Below are 16,050 nucleotides of genomic sequence, written 5' to 3'. Positions count from 1 at the left end.
CTCTGCCTCTGTTTCCCTATCTGCAAAATGGAGTATCAAGTAGCTCCCTTAATACCCCTGACACCGTGCTACTATTAGTATCATCAGTTAAGAGGAGAGTGAACAGACTCAGGGAGGTCAGATGCCTGCTCAGGCTCCTCAGCTAGATAAAGCAGATACTTAACCCAGTCTGAATCTGAGCCCAGCACCCAGCCCATTGACCATGAGGCCATGAGCTTCCCTCCATGAAGATCACTACTGGTTGCCACAGGGAAGAGCAAGTGGCAGGCAGGAAATCCCTCCCTGGGGAGCCTGAGTGAACCATCCCAGCTGTCCCTAGCTGTCTTGGGTGGCTGGGGCCAGGGGCCACACCTGAGCCATTCCTAGTAGCCAGTGGAAGGTCCGGCGTCCTCCAGGACTCCAGGTTACACCCTCTGCCAGACAGGGCAGGAGGTGGCATGTGGAGTGCTGTGTTAAGGCATTGGACTGAGGAGACCCAGCAGGAGCCTTGTGCAAAGATGGGTCTGTCAGAGGAGCTGGGTGCCGGGGGCATGGTTTTATGTGTGTATGCACATGCATGCATGAGCTCAGGTGAGCGTGATTCCTGAGTGGGGGTCCTCTTGTGTGGGGAGAGAGAGCAGCAAGGGTGTAGCCCAAGGGTGGATGGAAGGAAAGGTGCAGGCACAGATCAGTTCTGGGAGGACTACAGGTGAGGGGATACCTGGAAAAAGGCCTGCATTCCACTGGTGGCTGGAGCTGTCCCCATAGCTGTTGTGGGTTCCAAGGGCTCACATAAGAAGCAAAACCCACCACCTGCTGCCCACTCCTCACTGTGGCACCTTTCCAGGCCCCCACCCTGACAGCCTGCCTCATTTGGCAGGCTGGACTCCTTAGCCACAGGTGCCAAGAGGGGTTGACCAAGCAGGGAGTGGGCCAGCAGATCGAGAGGGTGTGGGGCCTTGCGGACTAGGGTCCAAGGGGTCTGAGTCACTGCTATTTCCAGCCAGCCCAGTGGGGCCCACAGACTCACTGGAGGAGGTAAGGGCTGGTGTCCAGACCCTCGACTCCTGGCATTTCCCAGGCCTGCCTCTCCTGTCCTCTCATACTCCCACCAAGCCCCCTTCACCTGACTCGACTCCATCTGCCCTCCCCCTAGGGATGGAGAGTGGTTACTAGCCCCTCAGGTACTCTTCCTGGAATCCTGAGCCTGCAATCCTGCCCCTACCACAGCCTGAGCAGTGGCCCCCCAACACTCTGTCCCCCAAAACTAGAGTCAGTGCTGCTTATTTCAGCAAGAGATGGAGGTGAAGCTGGGAGGGCCTCCTGCAATGGGTGGGCCCTAGCAGAGCCTTCAGGAAAAGTGAAGACCCTTGGACAGGATGAGCATGGGGTGACCCATCCCTGTGAAAGGAGGCTCAGGCCCACTCTTGCAAGTCCAGCCTCAGTTGGGTATGAAGGGCCATCTCCCAGTGCTGCACTGAGTTGGGTGAGATAATATTTCGGTCTTCAGGGTTGGATGGGATAATACTGCCTCTCTTCTTGTGGGCAAGTCTACTTGTGACGCACAGTGAGCTACATTGTTTCCTGGCCACGGGCCTTGTAACACCCTGTGGCCTCTGCCTTGTCTCTCCATATAACACAGTAACTCATTCTGAGTCTCCCCTGTCAGCCACACCCACATTTTTTAACTCGGCTCCTCCCTCTCCCCAGCTGTGTTTGGGCTGGGGCTGGGGTGCCCCCAATGCCTGCCTGCCCCTCAACAGTTAGAGTAACATCTGAGCTGTCAGGCCTGGTGCCAGGGCCACAGTCCCTAACAGGGGTGGAGGGGCCTCGGGGGCCAGGTGGGGCCTTTCCCAGCTGTCAGCACCCGTGATGGATGAGGGGTGGGGCAGGGAGAAGGCCAGGAGCTGGACTCCTGCTGCAGAGAGAGGTGGGGGCTGGCGTCTTGGGCCTGCCAACAGAGCCTCTGTCACTCACAGCAGGGGGGCCTGGGTAAGGAACCCCACCCAGCAGAGGTGTTTAAAGGCTCAAAGTGTACGTGCCTTCCCACTCTGCCAGGCATCATGGGCACCTGGGCCTTCCCTGCAGCCCTCTTCCTACTCTGCCTGACTTCTGAAAGCCTACAAGGCGGTGAGGGCAGGTGGCAGGCAGCTGCGGGGTCTGGGCGGCTGGGGTCTGGGTGGCTGGGGTATAGGCAGAGCATTGGGTCAGAGGGTTGAGCTCCAGAGAGAGGGTTGATTCGGTATCTGAAATCTAGGCTGGGGAGGGTTTTGGGGGGTTGAGGTATAGATACCTTTGTCCCGCCCCTCTCTGTCTCTGTGCCCCACCCTGAGTTAGTACCCCCTGCTCCCCAGGGCTGCCTTGGTTGTCTCCTGGCCTAGGGAAAGGTAAGTGGACCCTCCTGGCACTGGGGTCCAGGAAGAGGACCTAGTCTCTTCTCCCAGGAGCCTGGGAGCTCTCTGGGGGGCAGCCCCAAATATTCCCCAGCTCTGAGATTCAGATGTGCAGCCGAAGACAGCACCGAGCCCCTCGGTCTTCCTAGCAGCCAGTCTTGTCCATGGTCAGCTCAAGTGTGGGGAGCACAGACCCACACCCTTGGAGTAGAGTGACATGGGGCAGAATCTCAACTCTGGGCATGAGAATGCCCAGAGCCCTGATATTCTCATGCTCAGAGGAGGGGCCTGGAGCTGAGTCTTATGGAGCAGAGGATAGGGTTGTGACAGGAAAGGGGAAATGCATCCCTAGAAGCAAGAGGACCGAAGGCCTGGAGGTGGGACAGGATGGGAGGGGAGAAAGCTGGGGCAAGGGGAGGGGAGGAAGAGGCTGAGTGTCAGAGGAGGGTCTTCACGCCGGTGACCTGTGCCATCTTAAGGGTAGGAGAGGGGCCTCCCTCCAGAGACCTGAGGCATCTAAGCTGCTGGAGAGAAAGATTGAGGGGTGGGGGTGAGGAAGATGAAGTTTCGGGAAAGGAAGGGTCCAAAACACTCCAGTTGGAATGGAGGAGTAAGGTACACACATCCCTGAGGCAGACAGAGTAGGAGACCTGCCCTCAGGGACACAGCTCCCCGCTTGTAGCCTCCTCCAGCCTGCCTCCCTCATTCTGTCCTTGCCCCTCCTGTGAACAGAGAGACCATGAGGCCTGCGGTGGGGTGGGGTGCACTCTCTCTCGCTCTGCAGAGTGGGAGGGAGAGCATCCAGATTTGGCCGTCTTTGCCCCTTCCTAAATTACCCCCTTCTCCTTGACCCCACAGGCTTGGGGAGCCTGAATGGCTACAGACCAGGTAAAGTTGGCTGAGAGGTGGGGGCAGCTCTGTGTCCCCTAAATGAGGGCAGAGCACCCTAGCTCCTGGCCCCTCCTGCCTCCCTTAGGCTCAAAACATCATTCCTCCCTCAGGTTATGGCCCCCCCAGTGGCCTGGGAGCAGGTAAGGGGTGGACGAATGGCATTTGTGGTGGGGGACAGCCATCTCAGAAATACCTGGGGTCAGCACTGACACTCCTGAGGCAGAGAAGCCCACCTGATACCCCTTCCTACAGGCCTCCTCTTTTCCCTCCTGCACATACATCCCCCCCCCCCCTCTGCCCCCAAAGAATCCATCAAGACTGTTCGGGTACCGCCTCACCCTGCCCCTCACTGCATGGCTCCTACGCCAGTTGGGAGCAGGCTTTGTGCAGAGGTGGGTGGGTCCTGGGTTCCTCACCTCCTTCTTGGGTCTCCCCCAGGCTTCCCAGGGGGTGTTAAACTTCAGAAGCCAGAGTCCTGCCTAGCCCCAGCATGGTCTGTCTGTCTGTCAATCTGTCTCTTTCTCCGTCTTTCTCTCACACCCCTCACCTCTATCTATCCTGCCAGGATTTGGGAAGAGAAATGGCCTGGGAGTCCAGCCAGGTGAGAATGATGGAGCCTGGGGTTGGTCCCCCTCCCTGCTCCCTCCAGGCCTTAGAAGGAAGGGGCAGGGTTGGTGCACGACTCTGGAGGGAGGGGCTGGATTGGCAGCCTTCAGGTTTGCTGTTTCTGGCTGGGTCCAAGGGTCCTGCACATCCACCCCAGCTCCAGTTCATTCCTCCCTCTCACCATGGGCCCTCCAGTTCAGAATGGCTATGGAACAGATAGAGGTGGGCTCAGAGTAGGGAGGTGGTGAGACTGGGGCCCATATTCTAGGGGCATCCCTGAAATGGGGTCTCCTGAAACCCTCACTTGACTCATTTCCTTCTCAGGCATTGGAGGGGGTGTAAAACCCCACAAGCCAGGTGAGGCTGCACCCTACCTATCTCCCCGAATCATGCCATGACCCTCCCATTACTGTCTACTCCTCCTCCCTGATCCCCTTTTGCCTGCTCTCCCTAGGATTTGGGAATGGGAATGGGCTAGGAGCAGGGGCCTTCCCAGGTGTCTCAGCCCAGCCAGGTGAGGTGGAGGAAGAGGGAGGGTAGGGCATGCTGAGGATAGGGCTGGGTCAGCATTAGGAGGACCTTCTCCCAGATTCCCCCAGGGCAGAACTGGTAACTCACTGGGAGCAGAGGGAAGGACAATATATGGGTTCCTATTGTCTGGTTTCAGAACATCACGCCCATCTCAGTGGGGATTCCAAATACTCCCTTCCCCACCCCTCAGCTTAGCAAGACTTTGGAGCCCTAGGAAGAAACTGGGTCCCTGGCGTCCCCTCATCTACTTTATCTCTCTCTCCAGGCTTTGGAGGGGGAGTGAAACCCCAGAAGCCAGGTAAGACCCTGCTCTCCATGCCCAATGCATCTGTCTCAACATCAGTTTGCCTCCCTTTGAAGCCTAGACCACTCCTCCCCTTATTCTGCCTTCTGCTTCTGTCTGCCCAGGATATGGAAATGGGCTGGGAGCTGGTGCCTTCCCAGGGCTGGGAGCCCAGCCAGGTGAGGACGCTGGGGGCACCACCTTGGGGTTCAGGGAGGGAGAAGGTTGAGGGCTGGAATCAGGGGGCCAGTAGGGGAGAGAGCTGGGTTCTTGGGGGAGGGCAGGAGGCTCAGCCTCTCTGTCCCTCCCCAGGCCTGGGAGGGGAAATGAAACCTTCGAAGCCAGGTAAGTAGAGAGCATGCCCCCATTCTAGCACATTCCTTGCTTATTTCCATCCCGGTTCCTCTGTGTGCCAAAAACCTGGGTTTACAGCCCCACCTCTGTATCCCCAGGATTTGGGAGCAGAAATGGTTTAGGAGTCAGCACTTTTCCGGGGGCAGGAGCCCTGCCAGGTGAGGGTGATTAGGACAGTGGCTGCAGGAAGGGGCAGGCAAGGGAGAGGGGGTTTCAGGGTCATGATCTGCATTCTGGGGGAGGGGAGCTGGTGGGAGTCAGTGCCAACCTCTTTCCCTATCTCTCCCCAGGCCTGGGAGCGGGAATGAAACCCCAGAAGCCAGGTGAGTGGAGAGACCCACCCCTCACCCTGTGGCACTATTGCTCTTATGGAATGCTCCCTTGGTTGGGCTGCTGTGGCCACTGCTATGCTTCAGCCGTGGTCTCGGAAGGGTCTTCCAAACTTCCAGGCCCTTCTCATAACTTGCTCCCTGAGAAGAGCTGTTGGGGAGAGTAGGGCACAGAGGTCCTGGGAGGAGGACAGCATGGAAGGAAGGTGCGAGCCCACACTGGCCCAGCTCCTCTGCCCTCTCTCTCTCCATAGGCCCTGTAGCTCCGAATGGTGGCCAGGGACCAGGTAGGGGAGGATGGTGAAAACTGGGGCATATGCTCGGGTTTGGGGGTATAAGAGAGCTCCAGGCTCCTTAACCTGGTCCCTATCTCTTACTCAGGAATTGGAGGGGGTATGAAACCTCAAAAGCCAGGTGAGCTCTACCCTGTTCCTGTGTCCCTGTTCCTCTTTTTCCATCCATCCCTGCTCACCCATGCTGCCTGGCCTCCCCTTAACTCCTTCTTGCCTGCTCTCCCCAGGATTTGTCAATGGGAATGGGATGGGAGCCAGGGCCTTCCCAGGAGTCGAAACCCAGCCAGGTGAGGACACCTGGACCAAACTGGGGTTCAAGGAAGGAAGAAGAGAAGAGCTAAGTGATCAGGAGGGCAGAAAATGGATTTCTGTGGAGTAGGGTTCACGTATGGCTCAGTGGCACCTGGTCTTTCCCCAGGCTTGGGAGGGGGCGTGAAACCGCAGAAACCAGGTGAGCGGAGACCTGCCCCCGACCCCGCTTCCTGACTCTGTCCCTACCCATCCCTGTCCTTGTCCTTCCCAGGCCCATTCCTCACACTGCTGCTCCTGTCCAGTGTCTGGCATTGGCAATGGCCTGGGGCCCACTGTCAAAGCGGCAGGGAGAGGGGCTCAGAGAAAGAGGCCAGGGCCCTGTGCACCCCTCCCCAACCCCGGTTTCTGCCCGGTTTCACCTGCCCTGAGTCAGTCCAGCTGTGCACAGCAGGCATCGTGCTAGTCAACACTGACCTGGCCGGCAACTCCCGAGGCTAAGCCCACAAGCCCAGAACCACACAAGCCCAATGCCATCTCCAGGACTGTGGTCAGGACTGTTGGCAGGGAACCCATGGGACAGGGAAAGTGAGAGGGCAGGTCCTGAGGCTGGAGGCCTGGGGATTTAGGCAGAAAGTGAAAACCCTGGCTCCTGGAAGCTGATATTTATAGGGCTGGACTCCCTGGACTTCCTGGACTCACAGGAAGAAGCAGCGGGAGTTAGACTACTTGGGAGTTTCAGGGGCCAGAAACAGAGGGCAACTGTGAGGAGGGGTCGCAGCTCCAGTTCCTCCCTGCCTCAGTCTCCCCGGTCCCTTCCTGTCACAAGTCCCCTGTTACCTGTCCCCCTTTGTGAACCTAGCCAGGATAAATGGAGGGATGTGTGGGGCCGGGTGGGGGAGGCTAGGAGCCATTTCCACCCCAGCAGCACCCAGCTTTCCCAACAGGTCTCGCAGCACCGAATGGCTTGGGACCAGGTAAAGAAGGGGCAGCTGGTGTATGAGGGAAGAAGTCAAGTTCCTGGGGCAGGATGGGGATTCTGGGTCCCTCATGTGCTCCTCTCTTCCCCAGGCTATGGCGGGGATGGAAAACCCCAGAAGCCAGGTGAGCCCACTCTGTCTGGTATCTCTGTATCTGTCTGTTCCCCTCAAGTCCCAGATTCCTCCTTACTCGCTCCTGCTCTGTCTCCCCAGGATTCGGGAATGGGGCCTTCGTGGGAGCAGGAGCACAGCCAGGCAAGGCCCAGGAACTCAGGAGCATGGGTATCACTGCGGGGTTAGCTGATGTGGGTGCCTGATCCTAGTTCTCAAAGAAGAAGAGGAATGAGGTGGACTCATGTGCGACGCCTTCTCTTTTCCAGGTCTCGGAGCACTAAAACCTCAGAAGCCAGGTGAGACCCGCACTCTGCATCTTCCACTTGGTGCCCTGCAAGAAACAGTCATTCAGCAAACATCCAGGGGCCAGCCATGTACTGGAGACAGGCCCTCCCAGAGCCTGGGGCAGGGGAAGGCAGACAGGAAAGGAGTATGAACACAACCAGGACCCAGGCTGCCCACTAGAGGGCGTGGCCCACTGAAAACCAAATGACCAGGAGGCGATAGGGGCTGGAGCTAATGATGATACCACTGGGCTGATAAGGGGAAGGAGGCATGAGGGAGTTCACCTACCTGGCTAGTTGACAAGGCTGATGACAGTGACACTCAACTAGGTGGACACAGGCAATAAGATGTGACATTCAGCCTCTGGAGGGAGGCTGGACACCAGGGGGAAGTCTAGGACCCAGCTGGGTAGGTCAAGGTCTTGGGTGTGAGTTAAAGGGGCAAGCTTAGGGTGGAGCCTCAGAGAGAGGCCAGCACCCAGAGCCCCCTCTCCCCTTCCACCAGGCCCTGCAGCTCAAAATGGCTATGGACCAGGTAGGGACATCCTGGAGTTCTGGGGAGGCGCAGGGATGGGGCTCAGGTCCCTCACCTGCTCCCTGTCTCTCCACCAGGCTTTGGAGCACATGTGAAGCCCCAGAAGCCAGGTAAGCCTCACCCCAGCCTGTTTCTCTCAACCTCTCCCAAACCCTGAGCTCCCTTCCCCTTATTCACACCCCACCTGGATCTGTACCCCCAGGACTGGGGAACGGGAATGGGCACAGGCTTGGAGCCCAGCCAGGTGAGGCTAGGCAGTGGGGTCTATGTCTGGGTGTCTTCTCCTGCCTCCCTCCCAGGCCTTGGAGGGGCAGAACTGGTGAATAATTGAGCAGGTCCTGGGAGGAAGCCTCAAGGATAACAGCTTTCTGGCTTGGTCCAAGAGGAGGGAACTTTGTCTCCACTTCAGCCAGAACCCCAGTCCCTTCAGCTCATCCTCCCTTTCCCTTAGGCCCAGCAGCCCAGAATGGATATGGAGCCGGTAGGAGTGGAGCGGGCAGGAACCTGGGGAGGCCCTGATAGGGGGCTCCCAAATACCTCACCTGCTCCCAAATCTTCTTCAGGCTTTGGAGCAGGCATGAAGCCCCAGAAGCCAGGTGAGTCCTTGTAGTCTTGCCTCTGAAGCCATAGTACCTCCTACTCTCACTTCCCTATCTCTCCAGGATCTGCAAACAGCTGGGCCTTCCCCCTGCCCGTGCCCCGCCCCCCCCCCCCCCCCCCCCCCCCCGGAGCCCAGGCTTCTCAGAGGGAGAGGAGAGGGTTAGGAGCTTAGGGGGGGTGGGGCAGGGGGCCTGGCCTGGCCCAGGGAGCTAGGTGCCCAGCAGTGAGGAATTGGAGGGTTGGCCTGTGCCCTGGGAGGGGGAGTGAAGCCTCACTATGGTGATAGCAGGGGGAGGGTGTGGGTGGAAGTGAAAGAGCATAGAGAGGATAAATGATGATGGAAAAAAAGAAAAAGGAAAATAAAAGAAAAAGAAATCTCAGAAACCAGGTTCTGGTAGGCCCTGACCACATAGCTCAGTTGGTTAGAGTGTCATTCTGATACACCAAGGTTGCCGGTTTGAACCCCGGTAAGGGCACATAGGAGAAGCAACCGATGAATGCATAAATAAGTAGAACAACAGATCACTGTCTTTCTCTCTTCCTTCCTCTCTCTAAAAAAAATAAGTAAAAATAAAAAAAAAACGAAAAAGAAACCAGTTAAGGGGAGAGACCACCTTGCATCTCATCTCATCTCTGAGGCTTCCTGACTCTCTGCACTGCCTCTACACACTGCCCTTCATGCCCCCCCTGTTTTGCCTCCCTAGGATATAGTAATGGAAATGGACTGGGAACCCAGCTAGGTGAGTGCAGCTGGGCCTGGACCCTAAGGGATTGGAAGGGAGGCACAGGGACCCAGTCGAACAGAGGCTCCTTGCCGGGGGGTGGGGGTGTGATAGAAGCCTGGGGGAGTCTGTGTTAGCCTCTCCTCCTTCCCAGGCCTAGAAAGGGGTATGAAACCCCTTGGCCACGGTGAGAGGACAGCTGTCCTGTCCCTCCTCATTTCTCTTAGGCCTCTCTCTTTCACCACCTCCCTCGACACTCTAAGAGCATTGTGTGGGGATCTGTGCATCACTCTGAGAAGAGGGGCACTACCTGCCTCAGGGGTGAAGGGTGTCAGGGGCACCAAGGACCATGGGGAGAGGAGTGGGAGGAAAACCCAAGGGTCCCGCAGTGCTGGCCTCAGCCCCTCAGCCCTGCGGCCAGCTTTATCATTCCCCCACCTTCTCCCCACAGGCCCTGCAGCTAAAAATGGCTATGGACCAGATAGGAGTAGGTCAGAGTTCTGGGGGCGGGGGGTGCAAGGATGGGGTCAGGATCCCTCACCTGTTGTCTGTGTCTCCACCAGGCTTTGGAGCAGGTGTGAAACCCCAGAAGCCAGGTGAGCCTCATTCCTGGCTGTCTCTCTCCACCTCTCCAAAACTCAGAGCTTCCCCCACCCCACTCACACCCGACTTCCACATGTTCCCGCAGGATTTTGGACCAGAAATGGACTGGGAGCCCAGCCAGGTGAGACTGGTGGGGTCTAGGGTGTGGGTTTGCATCTGGGTGTCCCCTCCCATTTCCCTCCAGGCTTTTGAGGGGCAGGTTTGCTGAGTGTTAAAAGAGGCTGGGGAAAGCCTCCATGATCACTGGTTCTGGCTCAGCTTGGAAGGAACACATTCTGGCTGTGTTCCTTCAAAGGGACCCCACCTTAGCTAGGGTCCCAAACCTCCTATTCTTCCTTCCCACCCCCACTGGCCCCCAGCTCAGAATGGCTACAGAGCAGGTAGGTACTGAGGGTTTGAGAGCAGCTGGAAAGGAGGAGATAGGGGGCTCTTGGGGAGGGGTAGTCTTCACCCAGACCCTGTTCTGATGGACCCCTCATGGGCTCCTGCTGCACTTGGAGAACTTGGAGTTGGCATAAAGCAGAGGAGGCCTCGTGGCATCTAGTTGCTAAGTTGGGAGAAAAGGCAGCCCACCATCCAATCTGCTGCTGCCTTACCCTCTCCTGTCCCCATAGACCATGCAGTTCCCATCGGCCACGGACCAGGTAGCAGAGTGGGCAGGTAGTGGAGTGAGCCCTGAGGGGCAAGAGGCCAGGTTCTGGAGGAGAGCCCAGCAGGTGGGTAATGGGTCCCTCACCTGCTGCCATCTCTTCTCTAGGCATTGGTGAGGGCATGAAACCTCAGAAGCCAGGTAAACCCTTTCTCTCTACCTCCACTGTGATATTGTGATTTATAATAAGAAATATATATTTGGTCTTCCTCCCATTCCTGGTACAGAGCTGGCTCCTAAAAGTCTTGGAATTTCCTAAATGCTGAGAGATAAAAGTTTTTTTTTGTTGTGTTAATGAGGTGACTTTTGGAAAGCCCCTAAGTCACCTAAGGGTGGGGGCTGGTTGCCAGGGGAACCCACCTTATGATTGGAGGGTTGCAACCTCTGGGAGGAGGTGATGCTGGAGGAGTTCCATCACCAGTGGCCAAGAATCTTGCTTGTGTAGTGAAGCCTCCATAAACACCCAGAGGACAGGGTTGGGAGAGCTTCCTCCCAGGCTGGTGCAGGGAGAATGGTGGGCGGGAGCATGGGAACTCCAAGGGCCTTCCCACGTACCTCATCCCATTCTTGTTGGTCATCCGACTGTTTCCGAGTTGTATCTTTTATAATAAACCTGTGATTTAATAAGGGAACTGTTCTGAATTCTGGGAGCCACTCTAGACAATTAATTGAACCCAACAAATCAGAGTTCATGGGAAACTCTGATTTTTACTGATGGTTGCTCAGAAGCACAGGTGACGACCTGGACTGGCAATTGGCACCTGAAGTGGGAGGAGGGCACAGTATTGTGGGACTGAGCCCTTAACCTGTGGAATCTGATGCTATAGTGTAGCCAGGTAGCCAGTGTCAGAACTGAATTAAATTGTAGGACACCCAGCTGGTATCTGAACATTGCTTGGTGGTGTTGGAAAACCCCCAGAACTGAAATTGGTATCAGAATTAGGTCCCGCTGCCACTCCTCTCTACCTCTAGAAACTTTCTACTCTCTCCACCTTTCCCCCTCACAACCCCCAGTCTGTCACCCCAGTTTACAGGAATGGGCTGGGAGCTACAGCCTTCCTCAGTGAAAGGGCCCAGCGGGGTTGAGGGAGGCAGGGCAGGCATGGAGTTCTGGGAAGTGGGGGGAGGGGAAGGGCAGCACAGGGCCTCACGGGGCAAAGAGTTGGATCCTGAGGAAGAGAAGGGGCAGAGTGGAGTCCGCCTGTCACTCAGCCTCCATCTGTCTCTCCCCAGGACTAGGAGGGGCCATGAGCCCTCCAAAGCCAGGTGAGCCCATCCCTGCCTGTCTCCCACCTCCACCTGAAGTCTCCCCAACCCCAGCCCCAGCCCTCATCCCTGCTCTTGCTCCCAGGATACACACCAGGGAATGGGCTCGCACCAGGTGAGCATGATAGGGTGTCACTGTCTGGGAGAGAGGGCTCATACCTAGGGAGGGGCTGGTCCCTTCTGAAGCTGTCTCTTTGTCTCTCCTACAGGTTTGGGAGGGGATATGAAACCTCCGAAGCCAGGCAAGTGAGGGAACTCACTATTTCTGTACCTTCTCCTGTCTCTACTTCCAGGACCCCCACAACCCCCAAATACTACCACTCACATCCCTGTTTTTTTCTCCAGGATATGGCAATGGAAATGGACTGGGGGCCCAGCCAGGTGAGGCCCCAGGGGCTGGAGGGTGGGCAGGAGAGAGGTGGGAGGGATGTTGCTGGAAGGCTGTGGGGCTGGGTGGGCAAATAGCAGGAACCATGGCAGGAGGTTATTAGGTCATCTGGTCCCCAGAGCAGGTTGTGACTCACAAAAACTGGACTTTTTCTGACCTGGCCAGTGTCCCCCCTTGGAAGCTCTGCCCTAGAAGCCACTGCAGGCTGATGAATTGGCCAGGCCAAGGCCAGGAGGGCAGCTGGGGTAGGCACTGGTCTGGGTTCACTGCCCTCTCCCTTCTTCTCCAATCTAGGTCCCTGCAATGGGAAGGTCCCACCATTGCTTCTCCCCAGGCTTCCCACTCCAGGAGGCCCTTCTGATAGGGCAGGTGGCTGGGGTCTGAAATCCCAGCCCCCTCCTCCAGTGCAGAATGGCAAGTTCCCAGGTCAGTGTGGAGGGCGGAGCCATTCAGGGTGGTGGTGTGCCTGGTCCCAGGAGGGGCTGGGCCTGGCTGGGCTGCTCAGTAGCTCCCATGCCCATTGTTCAGCTGAAACTGAGGCTTGTTGTGAGCCAGCTGAAGAAAAGTCTGAACTCTGGCTCTGAACCCCATGTGACCCCCAATATGGCAGTTTCCCCAAGCCCCTCCCCCATGGCAGTCTGTGGCAGTGCCAACCTGCCTGGCCCAGAGTTCACTCCTGTCCCCTGGCTTTCTTCCTAGCACCGACTCCAGCCATCCAGTGGGGACTGAAACCTCAGAAAGCAGGTGTGAGTCTGTCTGCCTCTGTCCCCACACCAGACCAGGGTCACTCCCCCATCACCCTTATTCCCAGGCTGCTTCAGCTGTTCAGGCCGGGAAAGTTCCTCCTGAACCTATCCTCCCTCTCTCCTGCTGCTTTCTAAACTCATTTCTTCCGACTCCTTTCCCTATGGGTAGGAAGAATCCCTTCTTCCTCCTCAGAGTCCTTAAGACCCTACTTGGGAAAGTCTGGGTCCTCCCCACCGATCTCTGTTCCCCTCACAGGGTACCACCCTTTGCATGGCTATGGACCAGGAGCAGAACTAGGTGAGGAGGCCCTTCGTCTGAGTTCTCCTTCCTCCCGTCCCATATTCCCTACTGTGACCACTTCTGATCCCCACCACCGCCCCTCAGCCTCTGACCCCTGTTTCCTCCACCACAGGCTTTGGTGATGGCCTCAAACCTCAGAAAGTTGGTGAGCCCCCGGGGCCCTCATCTTGAGCACAAGCTCACACTTCCCTCACGGCAAGCAAGCCCTCCATGTCGCTATCTCTGTCACGTCTGTCTGTCTCTTTCTTTATTTGCCCAGCGAAGATTTACTATGCACTGGGCTATAATGATGGCCGTTATCTCAGGTGAGGGTAGACTGACAGGCTGAGGCCAGTTGGAAAAGGAAACCGCCCAGAGAGAAGTCAGGGGAGGCTTCCAGAAGGTTGTGCAGGCTTAGCTTGCTGAGGGTGGGGGGATGTGAGCGCCCCTCTCTGGATGGCATCTGAGCCAGTCTGTTTATCCGTCCATGAGCCGGTCACCCTGGCCTCCCCAGTGCTATCCGCCGCTCTTCCCCAGCCCTTCTCCAATCTCTCTCCTGCAGGTTTTGGTTACAGGAATGGTGGTCTGGGAGCTGGGATTTTCCCTGAGGTCCTCCTGCAACCAGGTGCCTGGGTTTGGGCTTGGAGAGGCTTGGGGGGCTCCAGGCTCAGGGACAGTTCAGGACTGATCTCTCTCCTCTTCCAGGGTTCCCTGGGGCCAATGGTTTTAGGAACGGTGAGTTGGACCCAGGGCACATAGTGCAGGGGGTGAGGAGAAGGGACATGCAGGGGCTGGGTAGGAATGAATCACATGGATCTCTTGTAGGGTATGGCGAGGAAGCCCTGGTGTACCCCAAAGCTGCAGCTCCAGCCTCCGAAGGAAATGGTAAGAAATGAGAGTTCAGGGAGCAGAGTGAGCCCTGGCAAGGGCTGTTGGGACCAGGCCAAGTGGATGGGGGCCAGGGGGCGCCTCTGAGGCCCTGAGAGAACTGGGGGCATCCTGGATGTCCAGGTCCTGAGGGCAGGGATTCCCATGCCAGCTCTCCCTCTGCAGATCAGACTGAGTCTCTGAGGGACTTTCCTTGGCCCTCCCTCCAGCCCTAGGCCTGGGAAGGGGGGTGCATCTTGAAACCTGATATGGGGCCAGAGGCACATATACAGGGGTTGCAAGCCAGTCGGTTAATGGGGTGTGTAGTAGAACAACATGGAGGGGATGAGGGGTGGCTTTAGGGAGCTGGGTCCTAGGCCCAGGACCACCCCACAGCCCTGCAGAGATGAAAGGAACATTCATGGTGAAGGGAATGTGAGGGGGACAGGAATGGGTGGGATTGGAGGAGGAACAGGTAGAGCAGTGGGTCCTGAGCATGAGCCTGGTACCTAGGCCAAGATAGGGAGCTGACCAATAAGAACAAGGGCTATTGGTGTCATTGTGCTCCCACCTTCTGTCCTCCCCCAGGGCCCTATGAGCAGCTGAGGCCAGACCTGGGCCCCAGGCCCTTCGGTGAGTGGGGGTCTCCCAAGGCCTAGGGTGAAGCTGGAGGTAGCAGGAGCACTCAGAAGTTCTGTGACCTGGGTCCCCTGGCTTGTCTGTCTGTACCTTAGGGGGCCCTGAGGTGAAGTGAGGCAGCAGTGGATGCTGGAAATAGCTATGGAGGTGAGAGGGAGTGCAATGGCCCTGTCCCCCACTACCAGTGCCACCACCATTGTCATCCCTTCAGGCTGCACTTGGGGATGCCCCCAGTCATTGTGAGGAATGGCAGGCTCTCAGACCACATGTAGGTTTCTGCTGAGTGACGGACCTCAGAGACCAGAGGAGGGAGAGGGCTCAGTTTCCCCCAGGAGCTGAGAAGGGGGCATCTCAACAGGTCCCTGCTCTGCCTCTTCCCAGGCCATTGTCCTCTTGGGAAATGCTGAGCACCTGAGCTGATCCACTGCCCATCCCGAGCGCCTCTGTACCAGAGCCTCGTCTGCTTGGCAAGGACAGCCAGACAACCCTTGGGCTTGGTCTCTGGCCTGGGGTCTTCTGAGGGCTGAAAGTATTAATAAAGGCAATGTGCTTCTGTTTGTCTCTGTGTGCTATGGTACAGTTGGGGTGGCAGATGGGCATTGGCTGCCTGAGGTTAGGGCCACATGGGCCTACAGCCTCTACCCTGCACCTCATTCATTCATTCTACAAACAGTGTGGCTGTATGCCAGGGGCTTTGCTCTGATGTGAGAGACCATGAGAACAGAACAGATTCGGGCCTGCCCTTGGAGAGGGGGCATCACTTGATAATAACCTTGTGGGGGAATATATCCAAGTTAGGGGACTTGTGCATTATTTGTGTATTAGTTTATAATCAACTCATTAAAGTCACTAACGTAAAATCTCACTTTTCTTAAGCCTTTACACTTACTTCTGGACATTATTGTACTGATTAATCTTATAATTTGGATGTAAAACTCACTTTCACATTCTTTGATTAATGTTCAATTAGATTATAAATTTGACAGGTTGATGCCCCCCTAAATATTTTATATTCCTTACAAGCCTACTTGTAATTCAGTTCCCTTAGCATTTCAAATAATTACATACATAATCTACTTGATCTCTTAATGGAAGGTAATGGAAGGTTGGGGGGAATCCAACCAGTAATGTCTTCCTAAGCACTGTTGGAAATGAATAAATCAGACATTTGATATCTCAGATTAATGAATGTTTACAAACATCTTAAAAAGCTAGTTACTAATCCACTATCAGTACCAGTGTTGTTGGATCACTTTATTTTCTCATCTCGTGATTAAAATTTTACTCACCCAGAAATGCAGAAGCAAATTACTCTCTAGGCTGGGCCTGGAATGGCGGTTGCACAATTGGGGATTGATCTGCTATTCTGAACTTTGACCTAGAGCCTGGCCAGTCCCAGGATCAGTCTCTATGAGTCTCTGTGTTCAGAGTTTTTCCAAATCCACACCTCGTGTAACCTGGTGAATTGT

General features: G+C 56.3%; 1 protein-coding gene across 1 annotated transcript; it reads left to right on the top strand.

The window, feature by feature from the left end:
• The first annotated feature begins 1,951 nt into the window (after positions 1 to 1,951).
• On the top strand, positions 1,952 to 15,139 carry LOC114495675 (fibroin heavy chain-like). Its single transcript, XM_036019960.1, has 42 exons — positions 1,952 to 2,109; positions 2,334 to 2,366; positions 3,374 to 3,403; positions 3,829 to 3,864; positions 4,194 to 4,226; positions 4,324 to 4,383; positions 4,666 to 4,698; positions 4,809 to 4,862; positions 4,996 to 5,028; positions 5,136 to 5,195; positions 5,328 to 5,360; positions 5,621 to 5,653; positions 5,748 to 5,780; positions 5,887 to 5,946; positions 6,078 to 6,110; positions 6,856 to 6,885; positions 6,980 to 7,012; positions 7,102 to 7,170; positions 7,269 to 7,298; positions 7,792 to 7,821; positions 7,899 to 7,931; positions 8,273 to 8,302; positions 8,385 to 8,417; positions 9,126 to 9,161; positions 9,707 to 9,739; positions 9,832 to 9,867; positions 10,106 to 10,126; positions 10,504 to 10,536; positions 11,629 to 11,661; positions 11,747 to 11,776; positions 11,871 to 11,903; positions 12,007 to 12,042; positions 12,344 to 12,475; positions 12,749 to 12,793; positions 13,052 to 13,093; positions 13,209 to 13,241; positions 13,638 to 13,700; positions 13,781 to 13,810; positions 13,901 to 13,960; positions 14,531 to 14,575; positions 14,677 to 14,728; positions 14,963 to 15,139. The coding sequence occupies exons 1-41, from the start codon at positions 2,043 to 2,045 to the stop codon at positions 14,694 to 14,696; spliced, it is 1,680 nt and encodes a 559-aa protein (XP_035875853.1). The 5' UTR covers positions 1,952 to 2,042; the 3' UTR covers positions 14,697 to 14,728; positions 14,963 to 15,139.
• Positions 15,140 to 16,050: the final 911 nt, after the last annotated feature.

The sequence above is a fragment of the Phyllostomus discolor genome, chromosome 3 (assembly GCF_004126475.2).
Source record: "Phyllostomus discolor isolate MPI-MPIP mPhyDis1 chromosome 3, mPhyDis1.pri.v3, whole genome shotgun sequence".
Taxonomy (NCBI): Eukaryota; Metazoa; Chordata; class Mammalia; order Chiroptera; family Phyllostomidae; genus Phyllostomus; species Phyllostomus discolor.
The sequence above is the reverse complement of the archived record's forward strand: the minus strand, read 5'-3'. Positions and strand labels throughout refer to the sequence as shown.

What these genes read in the sequence shown, in the direction of transcription:
- LOC114495675 (XM_036019960.1), top strand. Translation starts at nt 2,043, where the DNA reads ATGGGCACCTGGGCCTTCCCTGCAGCCCTCTTCCTACTCTGCCTGACT. An exon ending in AATGAAACCTTCGAAGCCAG is followed by an intron (nt 5,029 to 5,135) that starts GTAAGTAGAGAG and finishes CTGTATCCCCAG; the next exon opens with GATTTGGGAGCAGAAATGGT. An exon ending in TATGAAACCTCCGAAGCCAG is followed by an intron (nt 11,904 to 12,006) that starts GCAAGTGAGGGA and finishes TTTTTTCTCCAG; the next exon opens with GATATGGCAATGGAAATGGA.